The sequence below is a fragment of the Lynx rufus genome, unplaced genomic scaffold (assembly GCF_022079265.1).
Source record: "Lynx rufus isolate CCGP_SWC_20201006 ecotype Redwood Valley unplaced genomic scaffold, mLynRuf1.p SCAF_20, whole genome shotgun sequence".
NCBI classification, from domain to species: Eukaryota; Metazoa; Chordata; class Mammalia; order Carnivora; family Felidae; genus Lynx; species Lynx rufus.
The window spans coordinates 16,931,552-16,955,837 of NW_025814835.1; the positions used below are offsets into that span (position 1 = coordinate 16,931,552).

General features: G+C 51.0%; 1 protein-coding gene across 1 annotated transcript; it reads left to right on the plus strand.

Moving 5' to 3' along the window:
• Positions 1-1,632: 1,632 nt before the first annotated feature.
• On the plus strand, positions 1,633-23,637 carry CPLX4 (complexin 4). The gene is made up of 3 exons (XM_047086450.1): positions 1,633-1,799; positions 7,795-7,882; positions 23,410-23,637. Exons 1-3 carry the CDS (start codon positions 1,633-1,635, stop codon positions 23,635-23,637), a joined length of 483 nt encoding a protein of 160 aa, XP_046942406.1.
• Positions 23,638-24,286: the final 649 nt, after the last annotated feature.

Genomic DNA, 24,286 nt, shown 5'->3' on the forward strand with positions numbered 1-24,286 from the left:
TCCAATACCCCCCTCCACTGAGGAAACGGGTTAGAAATGGAAATGGAGAGGCAGTGGTCCGAATGCATTGAGCTCCAAGCAGTGCATCTAAAAGTGAAAGTGGGGGCGCCTGGGTGGCTCAGTCGGTTGAGCGTCCGACTTCGGCTCAGGTCACGATCTCACGGTTCGTGGGTTCGAGCCCCGCGTCGGGCTCTGGGCTGACGGCTCGGAGCCTGGAGCCTGCTTCCGATTCTGTGCCTCCCGCTCTCTCCGCCCCTCCTCTGTTCACTCTCTGTCTCTCTCTCTCAAAAATAACATTAACATTATAAAAAATTTTTTAAGTGAAAGGAGCCGGTACGAATGCACGTTCTCAAGCCAGGCACTCAGTACGGTTCCTGTTTCATTCCGAACCTTTTGTCAGTCTTCCAGATTGAGACCATTCTGGCAACATCTTTAAATAGGTCAGTAAAAGACAACCCATCTTAGAATATATAAAAGCGAGCATTTTAGGCAAAAATCCAGATCCTACAGTTCTGTATACAATGTAGGGGACCCGTTTCCCGAGAGGCCTCATGCCCACAGATAAAATAATCAGCACAGGTTACAACGAGTCCCCACCTCTTCGCCGTCCCACCTCCTCCTGGAGTGCTTTAATTAGAAAGATACTAACAGATTAAAGCCTTAGCCGTATTCGATTCCTCCCTTGACCTGAAGAAAACCACGGCCATTGAGAATCTGCTGCGTGTTAGAAAACCGTGTCAAAAGTTTTACCCAAGTCCACCAGCGAGTGTAAACAGAGCGTCCAGGGAGTGGGCTGTATGTAAGGGGGAAAGGTGGCCCCGTCACACGGGGGATGATTTAACTCGCACTGTGCTCACCTTCTGGGCTCAAGCCCTGAAAGTGGTGCCATGTTTCCAAGCAGAAGAGTAACACCTCCGGGCAGGAGAAGGCTAAGGTGATGTCCAGGGTCTTCCTTCCAGTGAAGGACCCGCCCACTCGCCCTTTAGACTCGCCTCACCTGGGTGTTTCTGTATGGGACCCGGTAACCACCGAGGCAGCACAGAATTCAGGCAAACCAAAAGGCAAATCCTTGCATAGTACTTAGAGTCCAAAGAGATAAAATGACGGATCAAAGGATTATTTTTGCTTAATGAAGCATTTTGGGTTTTGAGTCTCACCCAACTCCGTTTTCAACAGGATGTGGTGCTCCGGGGTTGGAATTTGGAAATTCCATTGCAAGCGCGTCATCGGTCACCTCTGATTAATCGGAACGAGACTCTCGCCCAAGCCCTGCTGCGCTCAATGATTTCAAATTGAGAAATGGGTAGATAGCGTGAAAGATTTTTTTTTTTTGCTTCTGGAATTAGCCTCGTGTATTAATTCAGAAAGTGGTCGGTTGCATCCGATGGTGTGCTTTAGTAATCTGAACCATCTGCCTCCCTGTATTAAGGAGTTCATCTCTTTAATCCAGCTTACCGCCCGAGTACCGCTCTTCCCTGCCATCATGCCCTTGGGCAGATGAGGCTGTGCAGAGTCCCTCGCTCTTGAACGTGTTGCCGTCGTTGAGATTTGGAGAGTTTTGTCTTCGTTTGCTTGTTCGTTTGCCTTCGGGTTCTGCCTGAGTTTTGGCTTGATTTTTCTGGAGCAGAAACGATGGCTTTCTTTATGAAAACTATGATCAGCAACCAGGTAAAGAACTTAGGATTTGGTGGCGGGTCTGAAGAAAAAAAAGAAGAAGGAGGGACCTCTGATCCTGCAGCAGCTCAAGGCATGACTAGAGAGGAATATGAGGAGTACCAAAAGCAAATGATTGAGGAGAAGTGAGTACGCGTGGCTTCGTTTCCCTTTAAGAGCCTAAAGCGATGAATTCTGGCCATACCTTCTTCGGGCTCCCCGGTTTCTTTGTCTTTGCTTTTTTAGACGCCTTTTCTCGTGCTGTTTGCCTCTAGCCTTAGGAAGGAATGTTCTTTTCGGGGACCGATTTCCCAGCCTCAGCGGTTACTGTGTCCTACCGGTAGGGATGGCAGTGAACAATAATAAATGAATCTATGTGTCGTTCTTAAAGCGGCTTAACATTTGCTCTGGTCAAGGTTCGTTTTAATTAGCCTCAGCCAAAGTGCTCAGATGACGAACTGTGAGCCTGTCTCTACGGTCTTGCCCAAACTCGCCCTCCCAGCGCGTAGAAAGCTTTCAAACTGTAAGAAAGCTTTGCTCCTGGAAGAGGCACACGCAGCACAATCTTTTTTTTTTTAATCTTTTTTTAAACGCTAGAAAGCACAACATGGTGATTATGTCCTAAGACTTGGCTTCCCAAAGACTGTGGGTGATTTTGCGGACTGTTTATCATGAAGATTTTAAAGCTACAGAAAAGTAGACCAGAATGATGAATATCCGTATAAACCTCTGAAAAAGGTCAACAGTTAACATTTTGTTATATTTGCTTATAGATGATTAGTTGGATGGATAGAACCATTTTTTAATGGTTTTGGTGTTTTTAATTTTTGAATGCTTTTAATGTTTATCTTTTGAGAGACAGAGAGAGACAGAGCGCAAGTGGGAGAGGGACAGAGAGAGAGGGAGACACAGAAGCCGAAGCAGGCTCCAGGCTCTGAGCTGTCAGCACAGAGCCTGACGCAAGGCTCGAATCACAGACTGTGAGATCATGACCTGAGCCGAAGTCGGGCGCTCAACCGACTGAGCCACCCAGGTGCCCCTAGACAGAACCATTTTTAAAGTAAATTGCCAACATCATGATGCTTTACCCCTAAATACTTCAGCCATGTACCTCCAGAACGTGGCATTCCCCTGGCTATATAAAATAAAAATAAAAAAGTAAAAATAAAACATCAGTAACATTTTAGCTGGGCGTTACGGAATGTGAATCCCACCACCAATTTTTCACTGCTGCAGACTGGTCTTTAAGCATAATCTGTATGTAATTTTTTTAGAATTTAAGGTAGAATCCATTTAAGACTCTTAATAACAACAAAGAATTAAAGCCCGAGCTTGAAGTTAAATGCCCATTTTTTTAAAAAAAAAGTATTTAGTGAAAGTATTTCTCAGGCGCCTGGCTGGCTCAGTCAGTTGAGCATGCAACTCTCGATCTCGGGGTCGTGAGTTCAAGCCCCCACATCGGGCATGGAGCCTATTTAAAAAAAAAAAAAAAAAAGAATTTCTCATTTAATAAGAGTATCTCTTGCTGCCATCCTGGCCCTTTTGCTAACGATCCCTTACGTAATAGTTGCCTAAGTCCTTTTGCTAAGGTGATTATAGGTGAAAGGTTAATGACTTAGAGGAACCTGACTAACAAGGACAAAGGCGTACATTTATTTATTATTATTTTTAATGTTTATTTTTGAGAGAGAGAAAGAGAGTGTGAGCAGGGGAGGGGCAGAGAGAGGGAGACACAGAATCGGAAGCAGGCTCCAGGCTCCGAGCTGTCAGCACGGAGCCCGACGCGGGGCTCGAACTCACGGACCGTGAGATCATGAACTGAGCCGAAGTGGGACGCTTAACTGACTGAGCCACCCAGGCGCCCCTAAAGGCCTACATTTAATGGAAACCTTGTCTACTGAATTCTTTTTTGAAAGAAATCGTAGCTTATAAGCTACCTAGAATGTATTATGCTGGGCTCTGCAGTTAATTAAAGTCAAAGAAATAATAATAAACGCCACTGCCACCACGGTGTTGGCACTGAGATGAAGCTCAGACCAAAGAAAAGCATCCCTAGAGTGTAGGCTAGATTCGCCTGCGGCGGGGGGTGGGGGGTTGGGGGGGTGGGGGTGTGTGGAGACAGACAAACATGACACAAGGATAATGAAGAAACAGAAGTAGAACAGTCGCACCTAATGTTCTCAGCTCAAGTGAGCTAATACAAAGCAACCTGTCAGAAACTTAGACTAGACATCTGATCATGGAAATAATCATTTAAGACGTCCAAGCAACAGGCCTGGTCACAGACTCGGCATTTGTGTGTTAACTCATGTCCCGGTGTCCCTAAGTTATCTGGATAGAGAAAAGGCCAGAATGCCCGAATGGTGTGGTCAATCCCGTGGGTTGGGTTATTTGCCAACTACGTGGCTGTGTGTGTGTGTGTGTGAATATCATCCATTTATGTAGTCGCCCAGTTTAAGAAATGGTAGCAGGCCAATGGGGCCAGCCTGCTTCCCTCTGGCAAGAGGCACGGCTTCCGGTCTGTTGCTTGAGTTTTCTTTTTTTTTTTCTTTTTTAAAATTTTTACATTTATTTTTGAGATAGAGAGAGACAGAGCATGAGCAGGGGAGAGGCGGAGAGAGAGGGAGGGAGACACAGAATCCGAAGCAGGCTGCAGGCTCTGAGCTGTCAGCACAGAGCCCGACACGGGGCTTGAACTCACAGACTGTGAGATCATGACCTGAACCGAAGTCGGACACCCAACCGACTGAGCCACCCAGGCGCCCCTGTTTCTTGAGTTTTCAATAGCATCATCACCTAGAACGCAACAACAGTCCATTTACCCCCCGCAACCCCCCACCATCTCTCTCAATAGTAAAATGTCCCTTTACCTTTGTTGTGGTACGGTCATCTCTGTGCGACCATTTGTTACTCGAACTTTGATAGGCATCACAGAACTAAATATAACAGCTAAAATCATAAAGCACTTAGGAGAAAAACAATATCTTTGCAACTTGAAAGTAGGCAAAGATTTCTTAAACAGGACTCTGAAAGCAATAGCCATAAAATTTTAAAATGATGTGGGCTTTATCAAAATTGAAAATTCTTGTACATCAAAAGACCCCATTAAGAAAATATTTATAGGCAAGTCACAGACGGAGAGAAAATATTTGCAAAACGTATCTGACAGAGGACTGGAATCGAGAATACATAAAGAATTTCTTGGGGCGCCTGGGTGGCGCAGTCGGTTAAGCGTCCGACTTCAGCCAGGTCACGATCTCGCGGTCCGGGAGTTTGAGCCCCGCGTCGGGCTCTGGGCTGATGGCTCAGAGCCTGGAGCCTGTTTCCGATTCTGTGTCTCCCTCTCTCTCTGCCCCTCCCCCGTTCATGCTCTGTCTCTCTCTGTCCCAAAAATAAATAAACGTTGAAAAAAAAAATTAAAAAAAAAAAATTTCTACAACTCAGTAATAAAAACAAAACAAAATGGGCAAAAGAACAAACACTTCACAAAGATTCACAAATGGCCAAATAGTACATAAAAAAAAAAAACCCCACCTGATCTCATTAGTCATCATGAAAATGAAAATGAAAATCACACTAAAGTACCACGACACACACCAGAATGGCTAAAATTAAGAAGACACAATACCAAATGTTGGCCAAACTGCAAGTCCGTTCACGGGAGAATGAATAAACAAACATGACATATTCATATAGGACAAATGCACTCAGGAATGAAAAGGAACAATCCACCGCTAAATACCACCACCTGGATGGATCTCAAAAGTTTTTTATGCTCTGCCAAAGAAGGCATAGTATATGGCTCCATTTATAAAAAGTTCTAGAACAGGCAAAACCAATCTGTGGTGGATAAAGGACAGTGACTGGGGAGCAGGTATTCGCTGGGGATGAGAGAAATTTCTCAGGTGATAGTAATGTTTTTCATGTCTTAATAGGGGCTTGGGTTACACACAGAAACGGAACCAACAGGAGAAATATACATACACATACACACACAGGTATATGCGGGTACGTGAGATTGATTATCAGGATTGGCTCACGTGATTACAGAGGCTGAGAAGTCCCACCATCTGCTGTCTGCAAGCTGGAGGCCTGGGAAAGTTGCTGGGAGGACTGGGAAAGTTCCAAACTCTGATGGTGTAAGTCCTAATCAAGGGCAGGAGAAGATTGAGATCTCGGCCCAAGCAGACGGACGGAGAAGGAGAGAACTCTCCCTTCCTCTGCCTTTTCGTTTTAGTCAAGCCCTCCATGGATTGGATGCTATCCGCCCCCCCCACGCCAAGGAGGGCCAATCTGCTTTATTCAGTCCATCAATTCGAGTGCTGATCTCTTTTGGAAACACCCTCCCAGACACCCCCAGAAACCACGTTTAATCTGGGCACCTTGTGTCTCGAGTCAAGTTGCCACATAAAATTCACCAGCAATCAAGGTCTGTGCACTTAATTGTAGACAAATTTTACTTAAAGGAAAAAAAAAAAGAACTACCAACAAATGCATAGCTGTAGTTAACGGCATTGCGTGCTGAAGTGTTTGCAGGAAAGAGTACCGACGTCTACAGCTTTGAAATGTACCAAAAAATAAAATGGGTAAATGACCGGGTAGAGACAGGGATGAGTATGTAATAAAACACGTATAGTAAGATGCTAACTGTAGACTATAGATGGCGAATATGCGCGTTTCGCCGTAAAACGCTTTCGACTTTTCCGTACGCTTGAAATTTTTCATAGTGAAATACTGGGGAGAAAAGATCTGCTTCTGCCCAAGCCCCGGCTCGCGGATCTCTCGGGCAAGTCACTTATCCTGTTTCCCCCTCCAAAGGCAGAATACGGAAGCCTGTGTTGTCGGGTGCCCACCCTGGGCCCGACCTTTGGAGACGGGCAGTGAGCTCAGGGAGGGCCTGCGCCCAGGGCCCGGTGGTCAGTCATTTAATCGGATGGCTTCAGATCAGCCCCTCCTTCAGGCCGCCTTCTGTGTGATGGTTAAGATGATTTCCAGACGTGAAGGGAAGAAAGAGAAGCCAATTTAGCCACCTGAAAAGGAAAACAGAATTCCTTTTCGTGCAAATAATGCCTTACCCCGCCAGGCCTCACACGGGCCTAACCTAGGAACCAGAATGAGGTGGGAAGCCAGCCACGAGCTCTTTCCTGGCTCCTGCCGTTGCCCCTGTGGCTGCCTGGCTGCTCTGTTCTTTCTTCTCAGTGGTCAGCTCCCCCTGGGCCACCCAGACCGGGTGGACTGGGGACAATGGTGGCCCACGGCCTCCAAGTTCACCTGTTCCAGCCACACTGCGAATGTGTCTTTCTCAGTCCCAGAGATCCCGGAGAAAAGATTTCACTTACTCAGCTTGGGCCAATTCAATACGGTCAGAGAGCAGGGCCGGCGTATAAATCTAGCCCCTAGTGATGCCCGTCTCTGGGCAGCTGGGAGGGGAGGCAGTCACTGTGAGCTTTGGAGACATCCCCCAAACTGGCTGCTTCTGTCGAGGTCATCCTGAGCAAGGAAGTCCATTTCAAACCAGCACAATCCCAAGTCCAAGTAGGTGGTCCCCGGAGCATTGTGGAAATCTACCCTACCTTATTTGGGGAGGCCTCCTTCCAAACAGGGAAGGGAACGCTGTACAAAAATTGGGGTCCAGAAGGGGTGACAATGAAGGGAAATGGCTTTCTATAGATCCCTAAATCCCACGTGCCTCTAAGGACCCCCCAGCCCAGGATTCTGCGACGCTGTTTTCACTTGAAGAAGGATCATTCAGGGAGCTTGTTGAAAACATACATTCCCCTCATCTGCGCCCCCAGGGATTCTGAGGAGTCAGTGTGAGATCAGACCCAGGAAGCTGCATTCTTAACAGGCACTCAGGTGATTCTGATGTTCGTGGTCCCAGGTCGTATCTAGAGCAGCACCTTGAGGTCAACCATACACTAGGCATAACCACTCTGCCCCTCTCTGGGCTGCATCCTAAAGAGATTCCCAGAACCAAGCTGCCGTTGGGATTTAGGGGTCTGCAGTGAGTTATGACAGTAGAACGATGATAGAAAGAGAGGCAGATGTTTGGGGGCGTAGGAAGGTTTATCTCCGCGTCTGGTGGGAATGTCCGTAGCCCTGTCTATCCTTTGATGGCTTGTTCTATTCTTTTACTTTTAGGATGGAAAGAGATGCCGCATTCACACAAAAAAAGGCAGAGAGGGCATGCCTCAGAGTCCATCTCAGAGAAAAGTACAGGCTCCCAAAGGTGAGACGCTCTATACACAGTAAGCATCCAATAATTTCTGAGATACTAGCACATGGAGAATGTTTGATTATCGGCAAAGGGTCACATTCATGAACACACACACACACACACACACACACACACATTTGTTTGTCTTCGTTGAGGTGTTTGATGTCGTGAAGGAGCGTTGAACTTGGAGTTCATGAAAAGTAGATTCCAATCATTTCACCTCCATAAACGTCCATTTTGTCTCAACCAAATGGAGCTAAAAGCCACAAAGGCTATTTTTATGTAAATTTATGTAAAGATTATAGAACTTCTCTGTGTAAATACACAAGGAGGAAATCATCACTGGTATTTAATATCGCTGGTATTTGATAATACAAAATAATGTGTCACATGATAATGTTCTATGGGCTGCGTGCATATCAACCCATTTAATCCTCGAACAGTCCTCTGGGGTGGTTCTATTATCACCTCCGTTTTATGGTAGAGGGAGCAGAATCATGGAGAACGTCAGTCCGTCCTGCCAAAGGCCACACAGGCAGGAAAGGCAGAGCCCAAGACCTTCTACCATATTCTGCCTGTATTTCAAAGGAACGGTCTGTTCCTTCTTTATGGAGGTGATGTCATCACCCCGCACTAGGCGTCTATCCATCTCGGTGCTGGCGGTGAGAACGAACACCTGTAGATTCTGGTCAAGTCCTGGTTTACGGATGGGAAGAGAATGTGTGGCCATGTTACGGCAGGCTCAGATGCACGGCTCCCATGGGTCCCCTGCGGGTCCCCCGAAAGCTGACTTCAGAAGCTACAAGCACTAATCGAAGGGGGAGAGAGAGCTTGGCTGTCCCTGCAAGGTCAGTGCTGAAGTCACCCAAGAGTTAAATTTAGCCCCAACTCGTGGGGGAGACTGGCCCCTTAGATGCCCTAGGAACCATGTTCTGCTCTCACAGAGGGAAGGAAAAGTCACAGTGAGATTTAAACATTTTCACAGCAACCATCGAATTTTGAAAAGTACGTCTTTGCTTTTTGCCTCCCTGATTCCGGCCTCATGCTTTTTTGCGTTGTGCTTGCATCTTGGAAGAGTGGGGCACTAGACACGGTCCCCGCCGCTCCCATTGTCTAGTGGATTATCCAAAGCTCCAGGGACAGCACTGGCCGTCTTGAGGAGAACCGGGTTTTAAGTCCGGTGCAACTCAGATGGCTTTTTAAAATATCTGGGCCTCAGTTTCCTCATCTGTAAAATGGAGACAATGACACCTGCTTCACAAAGTCTTTGTCTGAGCTAACATCGCGTAAAGGACCTCGTACGGCCACCTGCCTAATGGAAAGAGCTCAACAGAGGACAGCTCTTATTTCGCTGTAATTATCTCTATGCCCAGAAGTCTTATGTCTTCCTAATAAGAGCTGGGGGTCTCAAAGACCTCGCGGAAGCACACTGATATGTGCAAACGGTGCAACAACTCGAGGTCAAGAATCTGAGCTTCTGCTTGTTTTCTCCCCACGGAGGTCTCAACGGCCTTGCTCATTTCCAGAGCCTCAGGGATGAGCACCTCACGCGAGGCTCAGCAGCATGGCCCTGACGGTCTTCAAAGAAAAAATAATTCCCAGATCCCTGAGTCACGCTATCCCTTGGGACAAGAGCCTCTCCCAACAAAAGCTATAAAAAGAGGACAGAATTATAAGCCACGAAATGTGCACGTTCATATCCTCTCTGGAGAGAATCAGGCCCAGGGGAACGGCAGTGACTATATCTGCACAGGCTTCTACTCCCTGAAACCAGCTGGGGGTGGGATGCGGGAGCGAGAAGAAGTCAAGAAATTGTCAACAGTGGAGCCCAGGATCTTTCATTGCGTGGTTTACCAAGGCTCATATATCCCCCTTTCCCATAGCTGCTTCAAATGTATAATGTGTGTGAGACCCCACCTGATTTTTTTTCTTCGACCCCGAGAAAGACCTTTGAGCTCACCTAAGAATCTAATGTCACTGTCTCTTTTTAGACATGAGGGAACTGCGGCCCCGGGGGGGGGGGGATCAGGTAGCTTGGCAAAAACCCACAGCTACTGACCGACGGAACCGGGATGGGAACGTCGGCCTCTCAGCCACGAAAAAAGCGTGCCTTACGAAAGGGTTTGAGCACAGCTCCCTCTGGCCCCCCCAAGGTCTCTGCGATCGCTACTCTCAGCGTTCAAGGTGTCCCCAAAGTTTAAGCGCAGTTTTGTGGCTTAAACCTGCGTGAAGGCTTTGGGGGCGGCCTGTACTGCTCAGGAGTTCAGTGAATCCCACCCAAAGCCCGGCAGACACCCGGCCTCTCCCCCTCCTGGGTCGTCTGATGGCTTCACCCGGGACCTGGGAGCCGCTACTAAATTCCAAATACAATCTGAAGAAATAGATGAGAATATCCCTTGAAAGCGTTCCACACTTACTCTTTCCCTGCAGTTTGCTTTCGGATGAGGGCCTCCCTGGGCCTCTTTGATATTATGGCTGCATTTTGTGAAAATGGACTGATGCTGCACGACGTTGCGAGGATAGGCCTGTGGTGTGAAAAAATGCTAAAAATACCAGCAGGACAATTGCCTGCTTTTCGCACAGCACGTGGAAATTCCAACCCAATTACACTGCCCATAAAACAGTAATCAATAGAAAGTGTATCCTACAACCCCGCCGCTCTCCTCTTCCGCTTTGTCCCGTTGTCGCCAGGTGTGACAAACGCCCCCACGTCGATGCGGCACCTTACCCCGTGAAGTCCAGCCCCACCCTTGGACACCCCCTCCGTCTCCCGTGGCTGTTACAGGTCACACGTTCCCCTCGCACCCGCCCCATCCGGGCTCGGGGCGCAGCGGACCTTCTGGACCTGATCCCCTGCCCAGGGTTAGAAGGGAGCGCTGGGGGACAGACGCGTTTGCCAGGCTGAGATCAGCCCCTGGCCGGCAGCTTCCTGTCCGTGCAGAGCGGCCAATCCTTTGGTGACAGGAGCCGGGCCCCGCGCGCCCCCTGGTGTCCCTAACGCAGCGCGCGCGCGCGCGCGCAGCCGCAGGGACCGGCCCCGCCGCTCTGATCAGTTCTTCTGCGCGGTCTGTGGGTTGTAGCAGGGTCTCTGGCGGTGGGGACAGAAATAAATGTATGGACGTGAACTTTTTTTGGGGCGGGGGGAGTCTATTCGGTTGCTACTAAGGACCAGATTGTGCATTGTATTGTGAAGCGGTTGCTGTGCTGGCGCCCCTGGAAGGGCCTGGTGGGCTCTCCAAGGAGCAGCTGTCACAAAACAGGAGGTGGCAAGCGCCCGTGAGGGGCCCCGTGTGGGGACAGGCTGGGAGGGGAGTGTCCGAGCAGCGGGATCCTCCCGCGGTGCGCCAGGACAGAGAGCCGGAAGACAAACTGGTGTTTAGCCGTCTCCACGGTCAGCAGGATGGAGAGGGATTTTGAAATGCCAGTGACTGAGGGCGAGGAGAAGGCATTGGAATATTCAGCCCTGACGTCGGGGAAATGACCACTGTGGGAGGCAGTCCTTCCCTGGGCCTTGAAAGCCACGCTTGGATTCTCCTACCGGACCAGGCCAACTTATCTGGAGGGGCCCGGGCTGCTCTATATTTGGAGCTGGATGTAACTCTTAGGTGTTCCTTGATTGTGCAGAAGGACTCCCGGAACCTTTAGAATGCCACCCAAAACCATAATGGGGCTTGAAGTTTCAGGTCTTTATCTCCTGGATGTTCCCATGAGGAGCAAGGAGGCTCTGGAACCTCCGGCAGTGCCCACGGGCATCGCTGTGATTGGGAAATCTCCAGGCCACGGCAGTGTGTCCAGTGACCCAGGGAAAGGAATGAGGGGCCGGTGGCCAGCGCCACACCCTTGGAGCCGCAGGGGAGGCCCGGCCAGGAGCTGCCAGGCTAGAGATGGGGCAACAGACCCCCTAATCGTTATGTACATCCTCTTCGTGGGGCTTGGCATCTTGATTACTTCACTTAATTAATTACTTATCCGAGTACTGAATTAAAACCAGCCATCCTGCTGTGTGTGTGTGTGTGTGTGTGTGTGTGTGTACATATATATCATTCAGCTCTAAAAAATGTAAATCTTTCCATTTACAACCACATAGATAGGCCTGGAGGGTGTTATCCTAAGTGAAATAAGTCAGACAAAGACAGTACTGTATGATCTCACTTGTATGTGGAATCTTTTAAAAAAAGAAGAACTCGAGGGCGCCTGAGTGACTCAGTCAGGTCATGATCTCGCAGTTCATGAGTTCGAGCCCTGCGTCGGGCTCTGTGCTGACAGCTGGGAGCCTGGAGCCTGCTTCCGATTCTGTGTCTCCCTCTCTCTCTGCCCCTCCCCTGCTTGCACTATCTCTCTCTGCCTCTCTGAAAAATGAACAAACATTAAAAATTTTTTTAAATAAAACTAAAAAAAAAAAAAAAGAAGAACTCATACAGAGAAGAGATTGGTGGTTGCCAGAGGTGGGCGGAGGTGGGGGTGGGGCGGGTGAAATGGGTGAGGGTGGTCAAAGGGTACAAACTTCCCAGTTATAAGTCCTAGGGATGGAAGGCAGGGCATGGCGACTGTAAAAAAAGGTCATCAAAAGACATTGGTAAGGACAAATCCTACCAATTGTAGGATTTTACTCATTGTTGTTAACAATCAGCCATAACCTCCGGGTGTGGGACACCTCCCGCCTGTCCAAGCTCTCCTTCTGGAGCAGGTGTGGGCTCCTGGACCGCCCCTGGTACTCGGCTCCTTGACCCCAGTGTCTGAATGGTATTTCTATTTTCATTAAACTTATTTTTCACATATCTGAAAAAGCCCATGTCACTGCATAATCATAAAGCTCATTTAAATCAAGGGACTTGCCCAAGGTCACACCTCTTACTGTGCCACACAGACCTCCAGCCTCCTGATTCTTCTACCCAGTGCTCTCTGTGTCCCATGCTCCCTCCACCGTCTCGAAACCGTATCTCCGCCCGGGAGGGTGGCCTTGAGAACGAACACAACCGTCCAACAAGAAAGCAGTGCTGGGCAGAAAGCAAGAGGCACCAGGACCTTCCTGAGCTCCTAATAACAACCTTTCCCTCCCCTCGAGGTGCAGACTGCTAAGCCCCGTGTTGTCTTATAAAGTCCATATTGGGTAAGCAGCCATTCTAATGGTATTAGCGGTCCACGGGGAGCTGGATACATTCACTAGGTCTTGCAGCTAACGAGGGATGCCCCCTGGGTGCCTCATTCACAATTCCCCAGGGTCACCGGCACAGGAGTCACACAGCCAGCAGGAGGCGGTTCTGGGCCCTTCCCCTCACCAAGGCCCAACGGAGAGCAGATTTGAGGAAAATGTCTTCCCGGGAGCTGTCAGATCTAATGAGGATAACTATGTCACATTTTGGAATTAGAACCGTATTTTCTAAAGCAACTATTTGGCTGGCGTTTCCCGTGAAAGAGTTTCACTGATTGCTGACTGGTGGGGGGAGGAAATGTGGACTGGGAAAAGGAGGAATGTGGGCCCAGCCCCCCAGGGCACAGTAAAAAGCCTCCTCTCCCAGCTCATCGGTCACTGCTAATGACAATGCCATTTATTGCGCCCGGGTCTTGGGACGACCCCTTTTATTATTATTACTTTTTTAATGTTTATTTATTTCTCAGAGAGAGGGACAGAGAGTGAGTGGGACAGGGGGCAGAGGGAGAGAGGGAGACACAGAATCTGAAACAGGCTCCAGGCTCCGAGCTGTCAGCACAGAGCCCGACGCGGGGCTCGATCTCATGAGATGTGAGATCGTGACCTGAGCCGAAGTCGGACGCTGAACCCACTGAGCCACCCCGGCGCCCTGGACGATGATTGCAGGAATCACAGAAGCAAATAAGTGCAGTGATCAAACTGCAGGAATCCGAGGTATTCATAAGAAACTGCCCGCGTGTGCACCCTGTGGACACGTCCTCCGGCTTTCAAATCACAGGTACCCCGAGGACTCCTGGCGCCCACAGGAATCCATGATGCTCACGTTAGGTTTGGGTCTCGCTTGGCTGATCACCCCCTGTCCTGTATCTTCAGGGGGTGTCCTTTTTCCATGTCTGTTGTCTCTCCTTTAGGAAGAAGGGCAAATCTCTCCCAAGGAAAACAAGCAGCTAGCACCTGCTGAGCAAACAGTCCTTTCTAGGTACCTTCCCCGAGTCACTGGTTCCCACAGCTCCGCTGAAACCTTCCTCCTTCGGATGCTGGGTAGCCTGTCTGGACGCAGCAGGCGGCTCTACCGTTTTCTCGGGACACCTCTGTGTTTCTCTTCCCTTCCTGCCGCCTCGGCCAGCGCTTCCTCCGGAAGCCCTCTCTCTCCTCAGCTTCCAGGCCTTGCGCTGCAACTGTTTCTCCTGTGTCTTCTTCGTGGCTTAGCCTTCCCCTGTCTGCCGCCCCCCCCCCCTCCAACCCCGGTTTTGGAAGATTCCAGGTCTGCTCTTTTTCCCACTGAATCCGCACACTCTGGCCAGGGGACGGCGTCTTGCTGTGGCCTTCAGCGACCAGCTGTCTGTGTGGGACGACTCTCAAAGCCATTCCTGCAGCCTACCTCTTGTCTCTACATTTCACTGCCGCGTCTGCCCGTGGCTCATATCCAGAACAGACCAGCGAGCTCTCCCCCAGAGCTGCTCCTCCTGGAGGCCCCATCTCCACCGACGCCCCCCTCGCCACCCCCCGCCCCCCACTTCCAGCCAATTCCCCAGGTTCAGCTCATCCCCAAGGGCAGGCCTCGTCCTTTCTTCTTTCTTTTTATTTTGAGACAGTCAGAGAGACAGCATAAGTGGGAGGGGGCAGAGAGAGAGAGAGGGAGACAGAGAATCCCAAGCAGGCTCCACTCTGTCAGCACTGAGCCCGATGCGAGGCTCAAACCCACCAACCGCCAGACCACGACCCGAGCCAAAACCAAGAGTCGGACACTCAACCGACTGAACCACCCAGGCGCCCCAGCATTTCTCACCTCTCTAACTACAACAGCTCACCAGTGGCTCTTCCCCTCAAAATGGCAGAGTGAGGTTTCCAAGATGCAGATCTGACCCTGTTTCTCCCCTGGTTAAAAAAAAAAAAAAGCCTTATCCTAACTTCCGAGAATCAAGTCCCAATCCCTTGCCCTGTAGGCCATTAAGTGGCTCCTGTCTTTCCGGTCTCGTCTCTTGCAACTCCCTGCTCGGACTGGACTTTCCTCCTGCTTTGCTCCCTCCACTCTGCTCTCCACAACCCCTTTCCTTCCCGTGTAAGACTTTGGTCTTAGTGCCACTTCTTCTAGAAACTTCTGTGACCCTCTTCTCCCCACTGCCCTTCCTGTCGCGCTCCCATCATCCCCGAGTGCACGTCTCTTACGTGATCTTACCACCCTGGGTAGTCCCCCCTGCTGGACTGTGTGCCCTTTAACAAAGGGGCTGAGCTGTTCCTCTCTGTCCGCAGCGCCTCGCACGGTGCCTGCCGTGTAGAAATTGCGCGTGCACACACACCTACACACACGAAATGTTTGCCGAAAGCCGGATGTTATTGGGAACAAGGGGGAAAAAAATACAGAGAACCAAGTATCGAAAACAGCAGAAAGAATTTATCTGCTGTAAGAGTTACATTAAAAATAAGTCTTCCTGAAAAGAACAAGTCTGGGTTAGACATTCTAACTGTATAAAGTACAAAGTCTGTGTTATAATTCAAATGCCACACGTCTGCAAAGAGAGGAAGTAACGCGTTTGAAAGAAAGCCACACGATGCTTTCTAAAAACAAATGCGCCCCTCTCCCTAGCCAATTCAAAATGTATATGTAAGTCAAGCCAAATTAATAAGAGAAAACAGTTCCACAATGAACCCTAATCCTATTAACGGAATTGTCAATCTAGGTTAGTCATTGAAAAATAATGTTGTGCCCCCTGCTGAGCTATATGATTTGGTTACACCTGGTGTTGGTCTGCTCTATTCAGGGCATCATTCATTTTGAATAAAGGTGAAGATAGGAGAAAATCTATCGGTGGACTTATCTTTAGACTAATGTCACGTTGGAGGCTCCCTTGGAACGGAATTTAAAATTTGCCTCTTAAAAAAAGAGAGGATTCTGTGGACCTTCCTTTGTCCGCCTCCTCCAGATCCGGAGTCCTTGGGCTGCCCAGCAGGGTCTGAGACACGGAAACCCCCCCCTGCTCCCTAGCAGCTGTTTCTGGGGGCGGGGCTGGAGGCCATCGAGGCCCTCCCTTCCTTCTCCTCCCCATCCTGTCCCAGCTCCGTTTGCTCCGTCTACTCGTGCCCTTGAAAGAGCCATGGACTGAATGTCCCGCGGGGGCATGGGGAAGGCGAGAAAGAGCCAGGGGACACATGGGTACAGCAGCAATGTGGGACACCCCACTCTGCCATGCCGGCATTCTCCGGTGGTCCTGACAGCCCCCACCCCTGTAAGGGAGGTAGATTTATTTCCCCTTCACGGATGGGAGCCCTGGTGGGGAGGGCGGTGGGCGGAGAGGAAGAGGGGTTTCCCAAGGTCACACCGCCTGTAAATGGCGAAGCAAGATAAGACCCCAGGCCCATGTGACCCCACCGGCCACAGCAGTGCAGGCTGCTAACCCCTAACCAGCTGAATGACATTTCTGCAAGTTTCTTTATCCCTCTGGACCTCAGTTTCCTCCTCTGTAAAATGAGAGGCTTGGATGGTGACCTTTAGGAGCTCCTTGAGCCCCTCGGCAATGCCCTTGTAAGGGATAGAAGTGGAAGACGCACACAGCTGGTGTCTAGAAATTCCCATTCCGTATGGGTCCTATATGTGTGCACACTTTCGACCGAAGAAGTCAGATCCACACCCTCTGTGCAAGTGGCTGAGGAGGGAAGACGTTGGTGCAACGGACGTAGCAGCTAGCAAACCCCAGACAAGATCCCCCACGCTGCTCAGATACGAGAATCACCCGGTAAACGTTTTAAAAATGATATCGCCTAGAAGTACCTGGGTGGCTCGGTCAGTTAAACATCTGACTTCAGCTCAGGTCATGATCTCGGTTCGTGGGTTCCAGCCCCGCGTCGGGCTCTGTGCTGACAGCTCGGAGCCTGGAGCCTGCTTCCGAGTCTGCCTTTGTGTCTTCCTCTCTCTTTGCCCCTCCCCCACTCGCCCTCTGTCTCTCTCTCAAAAATAAGCATTTAAAAAAATTATTTAACAAATGATATCGTCAAAGCCCCTGCCACGGACCATTGGAGCCAATCCTCTGGGGGTGGGTGCTAGCCATTTTTCTAGTCACACGGGATTCGGTGGCCCAGGGAGGGTTGAGAACCACTGTTCTAAGGGATAGAACATACACTTGGCTCTGACCTTCAGCAGCAAATGCTCAGAACAAGGATGAGCGAGTGGGTCTGCTAGAGTCTGGCCCCCCGGGCCTCACGCCTCCCTCCCTCCTGGTCCGGCCCGAATACCCCTTTACCTTTGGCAAAGCAGGCCATGCTCACTTTAATTTTCCATGGAGGTGTTTGTGGACTGGCTGTGCTCTTTAATCTATACCCCGCTCCCCCAGGGTCTCAGGTTCCGGCAGGACAGGAACGAGGGGTGGCTGTCTCCTTGCCTAGAAGCCAGTACAGCCCCTCTACCCATACCTAGGCCAGTAAGAGGAGGTTTGTAAAGACTGGCAGCCAGTGGTCCTCACAGAGATGGAAACGTCTAGTGTTAGATCAACTCGACAAAGAAATCCATTAATCTTAGCTGTTTGGAATTGTGTAGACCAAAGAGAAAGAAACAAACCGAAACCAAAATAAAACCTGGCTAGAATCAAACAAACAGGTATTTGCTATATATCCAGGTTTGATTGACTAGATTATTTTCTAATGTTTATTTATTTATTTTGAGAGAGAGAGAGAAAGTGAGTGGAGGAGGGGCAGAGAGAATGAATCCCAGGCAGGCTCCACACGGACAGCACACAGCTGGACGTGGGGCTCGAACTCACAAACCGTGAGATCATGACGGGAGCCAAAAATCAGGAGTCAGACCCTTAACCAACTGGGCCACCCAGGCGCCCCCTGATTGACTAGATTGGAAAAATGTGGTGAACGCTCAGCTTTTTGACGATTAACTGTTGAAGATACGATCGTTTGTCAACGTATCTCCAGTTTGGTACAAGGTGAAGGCCAGTTTGTCAAAATCTAGGGCGCAGCGTGAATCCAGGGTGGTGCTGAGCCTTCAGGGAAAGGTCAGAAATCAGTCACAGGGTGTGGGGCTATTTAAATAATGGGGCATTCAGCGCTGGCAATTAAGATTATAAATCTGGTTAAAAACCAAGAGATTAAAACTGCTTCTGGCCAGCCGGCATAAAAATAATTAGCTTTTAACTGCATTAAACGATATCCCAAATTGATAAGATTTCTAGAAATGAGAAGACCTCTGAGACAGAACCTCTGGGAGTAAAGTATAGCTTGTCTGGCCCCTAATGGTCGGCTGGTTCACTCACGCACTCGCTCGCTCACTCGTTCACACCGTGGTTCTCAGGCTCAGGCTCCTTCCCTGCCTGGAGCTGATTCATCCCGTCTATAACTTGCATCTGGGGGTGTGCGGAGGCATTACTGCCTTTCCTTGATGTGTCAAAATATCCCTGGTCTCCCCAGGCTGATTTGTCAGTGGGCAGCAGAAAGTCTGTGGAAGCCATTCGTTGCTTGGATTACAGACAAGGCCGCGTCATCAGGGAGGTTCATTAGGCCAGTAGACAAGGCCGCACAGGGGCCGCCGTATAAATTTCATTTATTCTTCTTTTTTTAAAAATTTTTTTTTTCAACGTTTATTTATTTTTGGGACAGAGAGAGACAGAGCATGAACGGGGGAGGGGCAGAGAGAGAGGCAGACACAGAATCGGAAACAGGCTCCAGGCTCCGAGCCATCAGCCCAGAGCCCGACGCGGGGCTCGAACTCACGGACCGCGAGATCGTGACCTGGCTGAAGTCGGACGCTCAACCGACTGCGCCACCCAGGCACCCCTCATTTATTCTTCTTAATGGCTTGCTCCGGCCCGGATCTTTCTCTCCAGGGCCGATACTCTCCCCGCTCTGCGTCACCTTCCGTGCCTTGTTTATCGTGGGGACCCTTTCAGCAGGGATTGTGAGAGCAAACTGTCCTTTTTCTCAAAAATATTGATAACCACAGCCACCCTCGTCCAGGGCTTTGAAGCTTAGGGGACCGTGTCACGGCACGTCTCCTTCGATCTGCTCAGTAATCCTCTAGGGCCCTTCCCCCGGGCATCGGAAGCGGTAAGGTGACTTGTGAAAGGTCATGGGGCCGGCAAGTGACAAAGCAGGAACTCGAAGCCAGGTCTTTCACTGTCATAGGTGGCCGCGGTGGGGGGAATCGTGTCATTCCGCCACAGGAGACCCCTTTTCACACACAGGACCCTCGCCCTTGGCCTGTCCTAGGTCTGGGGCCAGCTCACGTGGTTAGGACCCAGCACTAATGAGGCCGGGGCCCAGGCTTGGTTCCCAAGGGCTTCGTTTTGTCCTCTAGCCCCTGCCGGCCCCACCTGGTTGTCCTACCCTTAGTCGATTACCCAAGGAAATCAATCCCAGGGCTGGAGTCGTCACCTGAAGCAACCGTGCTGCCGATAGACGGTCAATAGCATTGTCCTTCTAGAAGGATGGTGACGATAGCCGTTGACGACACCGAATACTCCCTTTAGACTGGACAATCGGAGCCACCCGCCTTGGGCGCCATGCTTTAGAGGGCTCCCCTCTGTCCCTTGGACTTCATTCTTTCACATGGGGTGAAAAGTCTCTAGGGCCAAAGAGACAGGCCCGCCCAGAGCCCACGGCCCTCTTTTAGACCACACTCGGGCTGCCCGGGACCCCGAATTCCCGGCCTAAATGTATTCTGGATCCTCTCAGGCCCCTTCACCAGGCCTGTGCCCCGGAGAGTGCAGTGAGCTCCTGGGCTGGGTCCTGCTAAGCCTGATGAGGAGGGCATGAGGTCCAGTACTGGGAACCTGATGGCACAAGGTTCCCAGCGAGGGACGGAGCCAGGGATGGGGGGAACGGAGGGCTGGTCGTGAGCCTGGAACCTCTTTCAGTGCTCACCCGCCGGCTCCCACACACATTCCCATGGGTCTGGCAAAGGGTGAGAAGCCCGGCAGCTTTCTCCCAGAACGGAAGACATTGTGCAGAAAGGGAAACAAATAGGCCCAGCCTTCCAGGAACGTGACTGTGGAACGAGAGCGGGGGGCCATTTCTAGGCCAGAGGGAAGGTGCGAAGAGAGCAAGGGCTCTGATAAGGCTGACCGCCATAGGCAGGAGTCACGGTTATCCGACGCGAATCTGCAGCCCACCCCTGGGAGTTATCCTGTTTATGAATAGCCACCCCCGGTTGACTGCTTAATAATTTAGATGTCATCTAATTAATCCTCTACAATTCTAAGGCAAATAATAGAATCCCAATTTACAGATAAGAAAGTAAAGCTCAGAGAGGTTGTGTAAGGTGCCCAAGGTCACACAGCCTATAAGTGGTGGTGGTAACCCTCACGCTCAGGCAATCTGATTCTCAAGCCAACAGTGGACCTCCCGGCACACTGGCCCAACGGAGTGGAAAGGCAAGTCAGCAGCTATGAAAATAGAGCTCTTTACGGCAAGGCAGACCTGTGCGTTTAAGGATTGTTAACGCTGTTGTAGTCCCTGACCTTGAATCATCCAATAAACATTTACTGTGTCTACATGCCAGACACTCTGCTAGGTTCTGAGATGTGTAGATGAGTGAGTCACAGTCCTGTCTTCAAGGGAAGGAGAGTTCTTAAACTTAAGCAATGCACCAGAATCACCGGGAGGGCAATTGCTAAGTTGAAGATTGCTGGGCCCGCCCCCACAGCGGGTCTGGGTGAGGCTTGAGATGTGCATTTCTCTCTTTCTTTTTTTCAATGGTTCTTTATTTTTGAGAGAGAGAGAGCGAGCGAGTTTGGGAGGTGCAGAGACAGGGGGACAGAGGATCCAAAGTGGGCTCTGTGCTGACAGCAGAGAGCCCAATGCGGGGCTCGAACTCACGCACCGCGAGATCATGAGCCGAAGTACGACGCTTAACCGACTGAGCCACCCAGGCGCCCCAGGGGGTGTACATTTCTAACAAGGTCCCGGTGCCGAGGCTGCTGGCCTGGAGACCCCACTTTGAGAAACGCTTTGGTAGAAGGTGCCAATCGTTGTGAGGCAAAGTCGAACGCCACTGCTTGGCCTGCCCCAGGCAAGAGGAATGAAGAGAGAATAAACCTGAAAGTCCTCCCTGAAGGAAAATCTGTTCCAAAGCTTCCCCCCCGAGGCAGCATGACGAAGTCGCCGGGTGAAAGGAAGGCAGGGAACACCACCCTCATGCACGGGCCGGCTCTCTGAGCACCCACTGGCCAGCCCACCCCGCTTTGGTCCCTCTAGCTACCTGTCCCTCCAGGCCACAGCGGCTTCTCCAGCCAGTTTTGACTCTGGTGACATCCACAGAGATCTCATTCCCAACCAGAGGGGCGGGGGGGGGGGGGTGCCAGCATTCCCAGGAAAGCCTTTTCAAATCACTCTATTTTATTTCGGGGTGCGTAAGAGAGGGGAGAGGTCGTGCATTTCCACGAACTGAGAACGGCCAGGCTGAAGTCCTGCCTTTCCTCTCCTCCCCGCAAAAAATGCCCAGAGGGTAATTAGCAAGAAAGGCAACTTCTAGAGTAGGTAAATAAAAAATAAATAGAAATGGAGGACTGGCTGGGAGCCCCTGCGGATTAACTAACTAATTAATCCCCACAACAGTTTGACGAGGAACTAATTAATCCATTAAGCGCTTTGAGGGGCCAAGGCCTGGCCAAGTGCAGGGAGAGGCTTCTCGCCCTTGGGAGGCTGAGGCCTAGAGCAGCTCTTCCCAGAGGACTTCAGGGTGTACCCCCAAAGGGCACGTCCTTTCTGCACCCCAAGTCAGCCTCTCAAGCGTCTCTGCAAACCCGGCTTGCCGTCTCTCTGCCCAGAGACCCACCAGAAGAAGGAACTCGGAGGGAGCCACGGGGCCCTAGAGCTGGAGAAGGCCCAGGAAATCCACTTTACCGATGGAGCACAGAGCATACACCTCACTCTGGCTCGCTCTTTGTACCCGGAGACAACCGATGTCTGTTTACAGTCGTTTATTCTCAGCACCCAGGCGAGGGGAATTCATAGTCTCCTGCAGGTGTTGACCTTCACGCCATCCGGGAAAGCTGCAGGTGTCAAAATCTTTCTAAAATCACATCGGTGAGGTCTGATGAAGACTAAGCGTTCGTGGGGCGCCTGGGTGGCTCGGTGAAGCGTCTGACTCTTGAGGTCGGCTCGGGTCACAATCTTGCGGTTCGTGAGTTCGAGCCCCGCGTCGGGCTCTACGCACCGACGGTGCAGAGCCTGCTTGGGACTCTCTCCCTCTCTCTTTCTCTGCCCCTCCCCCACTTGCTCACGCTGTCTCGCTCTCTCTCTCAAATAAAGAGAGATATCCTTTAAAAAAAAAAGACCTAAGCGATCATTTCATCTTTGTGTGAATTTGCATGCCCTTTGGTCACCGCCCGACAAGGTGGGAGAGCCCCAAAATCTGCTGAGCTCTTTCCCATCCTTCGCTTTTCTAATGCTCTGTAATCTTCTGGGCCCCTGGCGCCCTGTGTGCCTCCTGTTACAACCTGATCTCAGAAATCATCGGATACAGCCATCTGGGCATAGAAAGTACCCTCACCCTTCCCAGGGAAACTTCGTCTTTGGATTTTTCTCTCTACTTAAGACACAAAGGCCCCACAGCCAAAGGGGTAAAGGAATGTCTACGACCGGGAGGGGGGGGGGCACGCACTGTACGTCGCTGCAGAACGGCCCCTCGTGGAGTCACAAAAGGAACCATGTAAGGCAAACTGTGACGGTCGCACAATAGGATGTGAGTACCAGCCGTGACACAGCCGATTCACTTAATAACCAAGGGCTATGTGGCAGACATACTTCCGGGTGCGAAGGGGGGAAGGTTGAATTTGACGTGATTCTGTGCCCAGTAGAAGAGGGGGAAGGGTCAAAGGTCAAGCAGAAGTTGCTACGGTGACGGAGCCGGGTCAGGCCGCGGTGAGCCCAGCCCCCACCCTCCAGGGTGGGAACAGCCAGGGCCACTGAGTCACAGACTGCTTAAATTCGCAAAGCCGCCCTGAGGCAGAGTCTACGAGTCGGTCTGTGATTCTCGGGCTTTGCTGGCACCGCAGGACAAGGAGGACTTCTTAAAACCCGCAAGGCTGGGCTCCACCCAAGAGCTCCTGATTCGGGGGGGGGGGGGGGGTCTGGGGCGGGGCCCCCGAGTTTGGCTTTCTAACAGGTTCCTAGATGGTGCTGATGCTGAGGGGCCCGGGGACCGCTGCTGTGGGACGCGTGATCGGCCCAAGTTGCAGCGAAAGAGGGAGGGGCGCGGCGACCAGCCCCCCCCCCCACCAGCCCCCACGATTGCTACCGAGCCCAGGCTCCGCGGAGACACAGCCGAGCGTGCCATTCGCGTCATTCATCCCCAGCGGAGGGTCTTCCTGCTGCTTTTACTGTTCGTTCGGTGGCTCGGTTGCTTCCGCGTGGTTTCTCGAGTTCCGCGTTTGTGTTTTTTGCACAGAGTGAAATGGATGAGAACCAAATCCAGATGGCTGGAGATGACGTGGATTTGCCCGAAGATCTCCGGAAAATGGTAGACGAAGACCAGGAGGAGGAAGAGGACAAGGATTCTATTCTCGGGCAGCTCCAGAATCTCCAGAACATGGACTTGGACACCATAAAAGAAAAAGCCCAGGCCACCTTCACGGAAATGAAGCAGACAGCAGAGCAGAAGTGTTCTGTGATGTAAGGGGCGAGGCAGGGGACGGGAGGGACCCGGGTCGAGGGGGCGGTGACCACTGTCCTATGGAGCGTTTCGAGAACATATACTTATGTGTAGCGAACACAGAAAAATCCATGTCGATACACTCTCCACAGACCCATAGACAACAACTCGATGTTCTGAATGTTCCCCGTAGAGCGCTTAGCTAGCACCTTCCAGGAGGGAACATACTTTCCTTTTAAGTTATAAAGTGTGGCCCAGGGTGACGTTTCATCCGTGAGCGACGCCGAACACAGATCTGCTTAAAGGTCTTGGGACAGCCAGGAGGAAACAACGCAAATGGCACTTCCTCTCCTCCTTCCTTTCTTAGAGGGGAGGGTCTCGCCCTCTGCCACCACTAGCATGGCTCCAGGCCCCTTGGGAAAAGATGTGGGAGGTCAGGGAGCCCCCTGGGATCCCAGGCTTCAGGCTCAGGAGCAAGCAAAGACCTCGTAACCTCTCACTCCCGGGCAGCCGGACACTGTTGATGCTCCCCATCGACTTTGGCCTCTGGACACTTCAAGGCCAAGGGGCAGAGGCAGGGACGAAATGAGACAGGAAGGTGGAGAATAGACTTCACCAGCCCTTTGCATCATTCTAGAGGCCACGTGAAGAATGGACTTGAGGGGGTGACGTG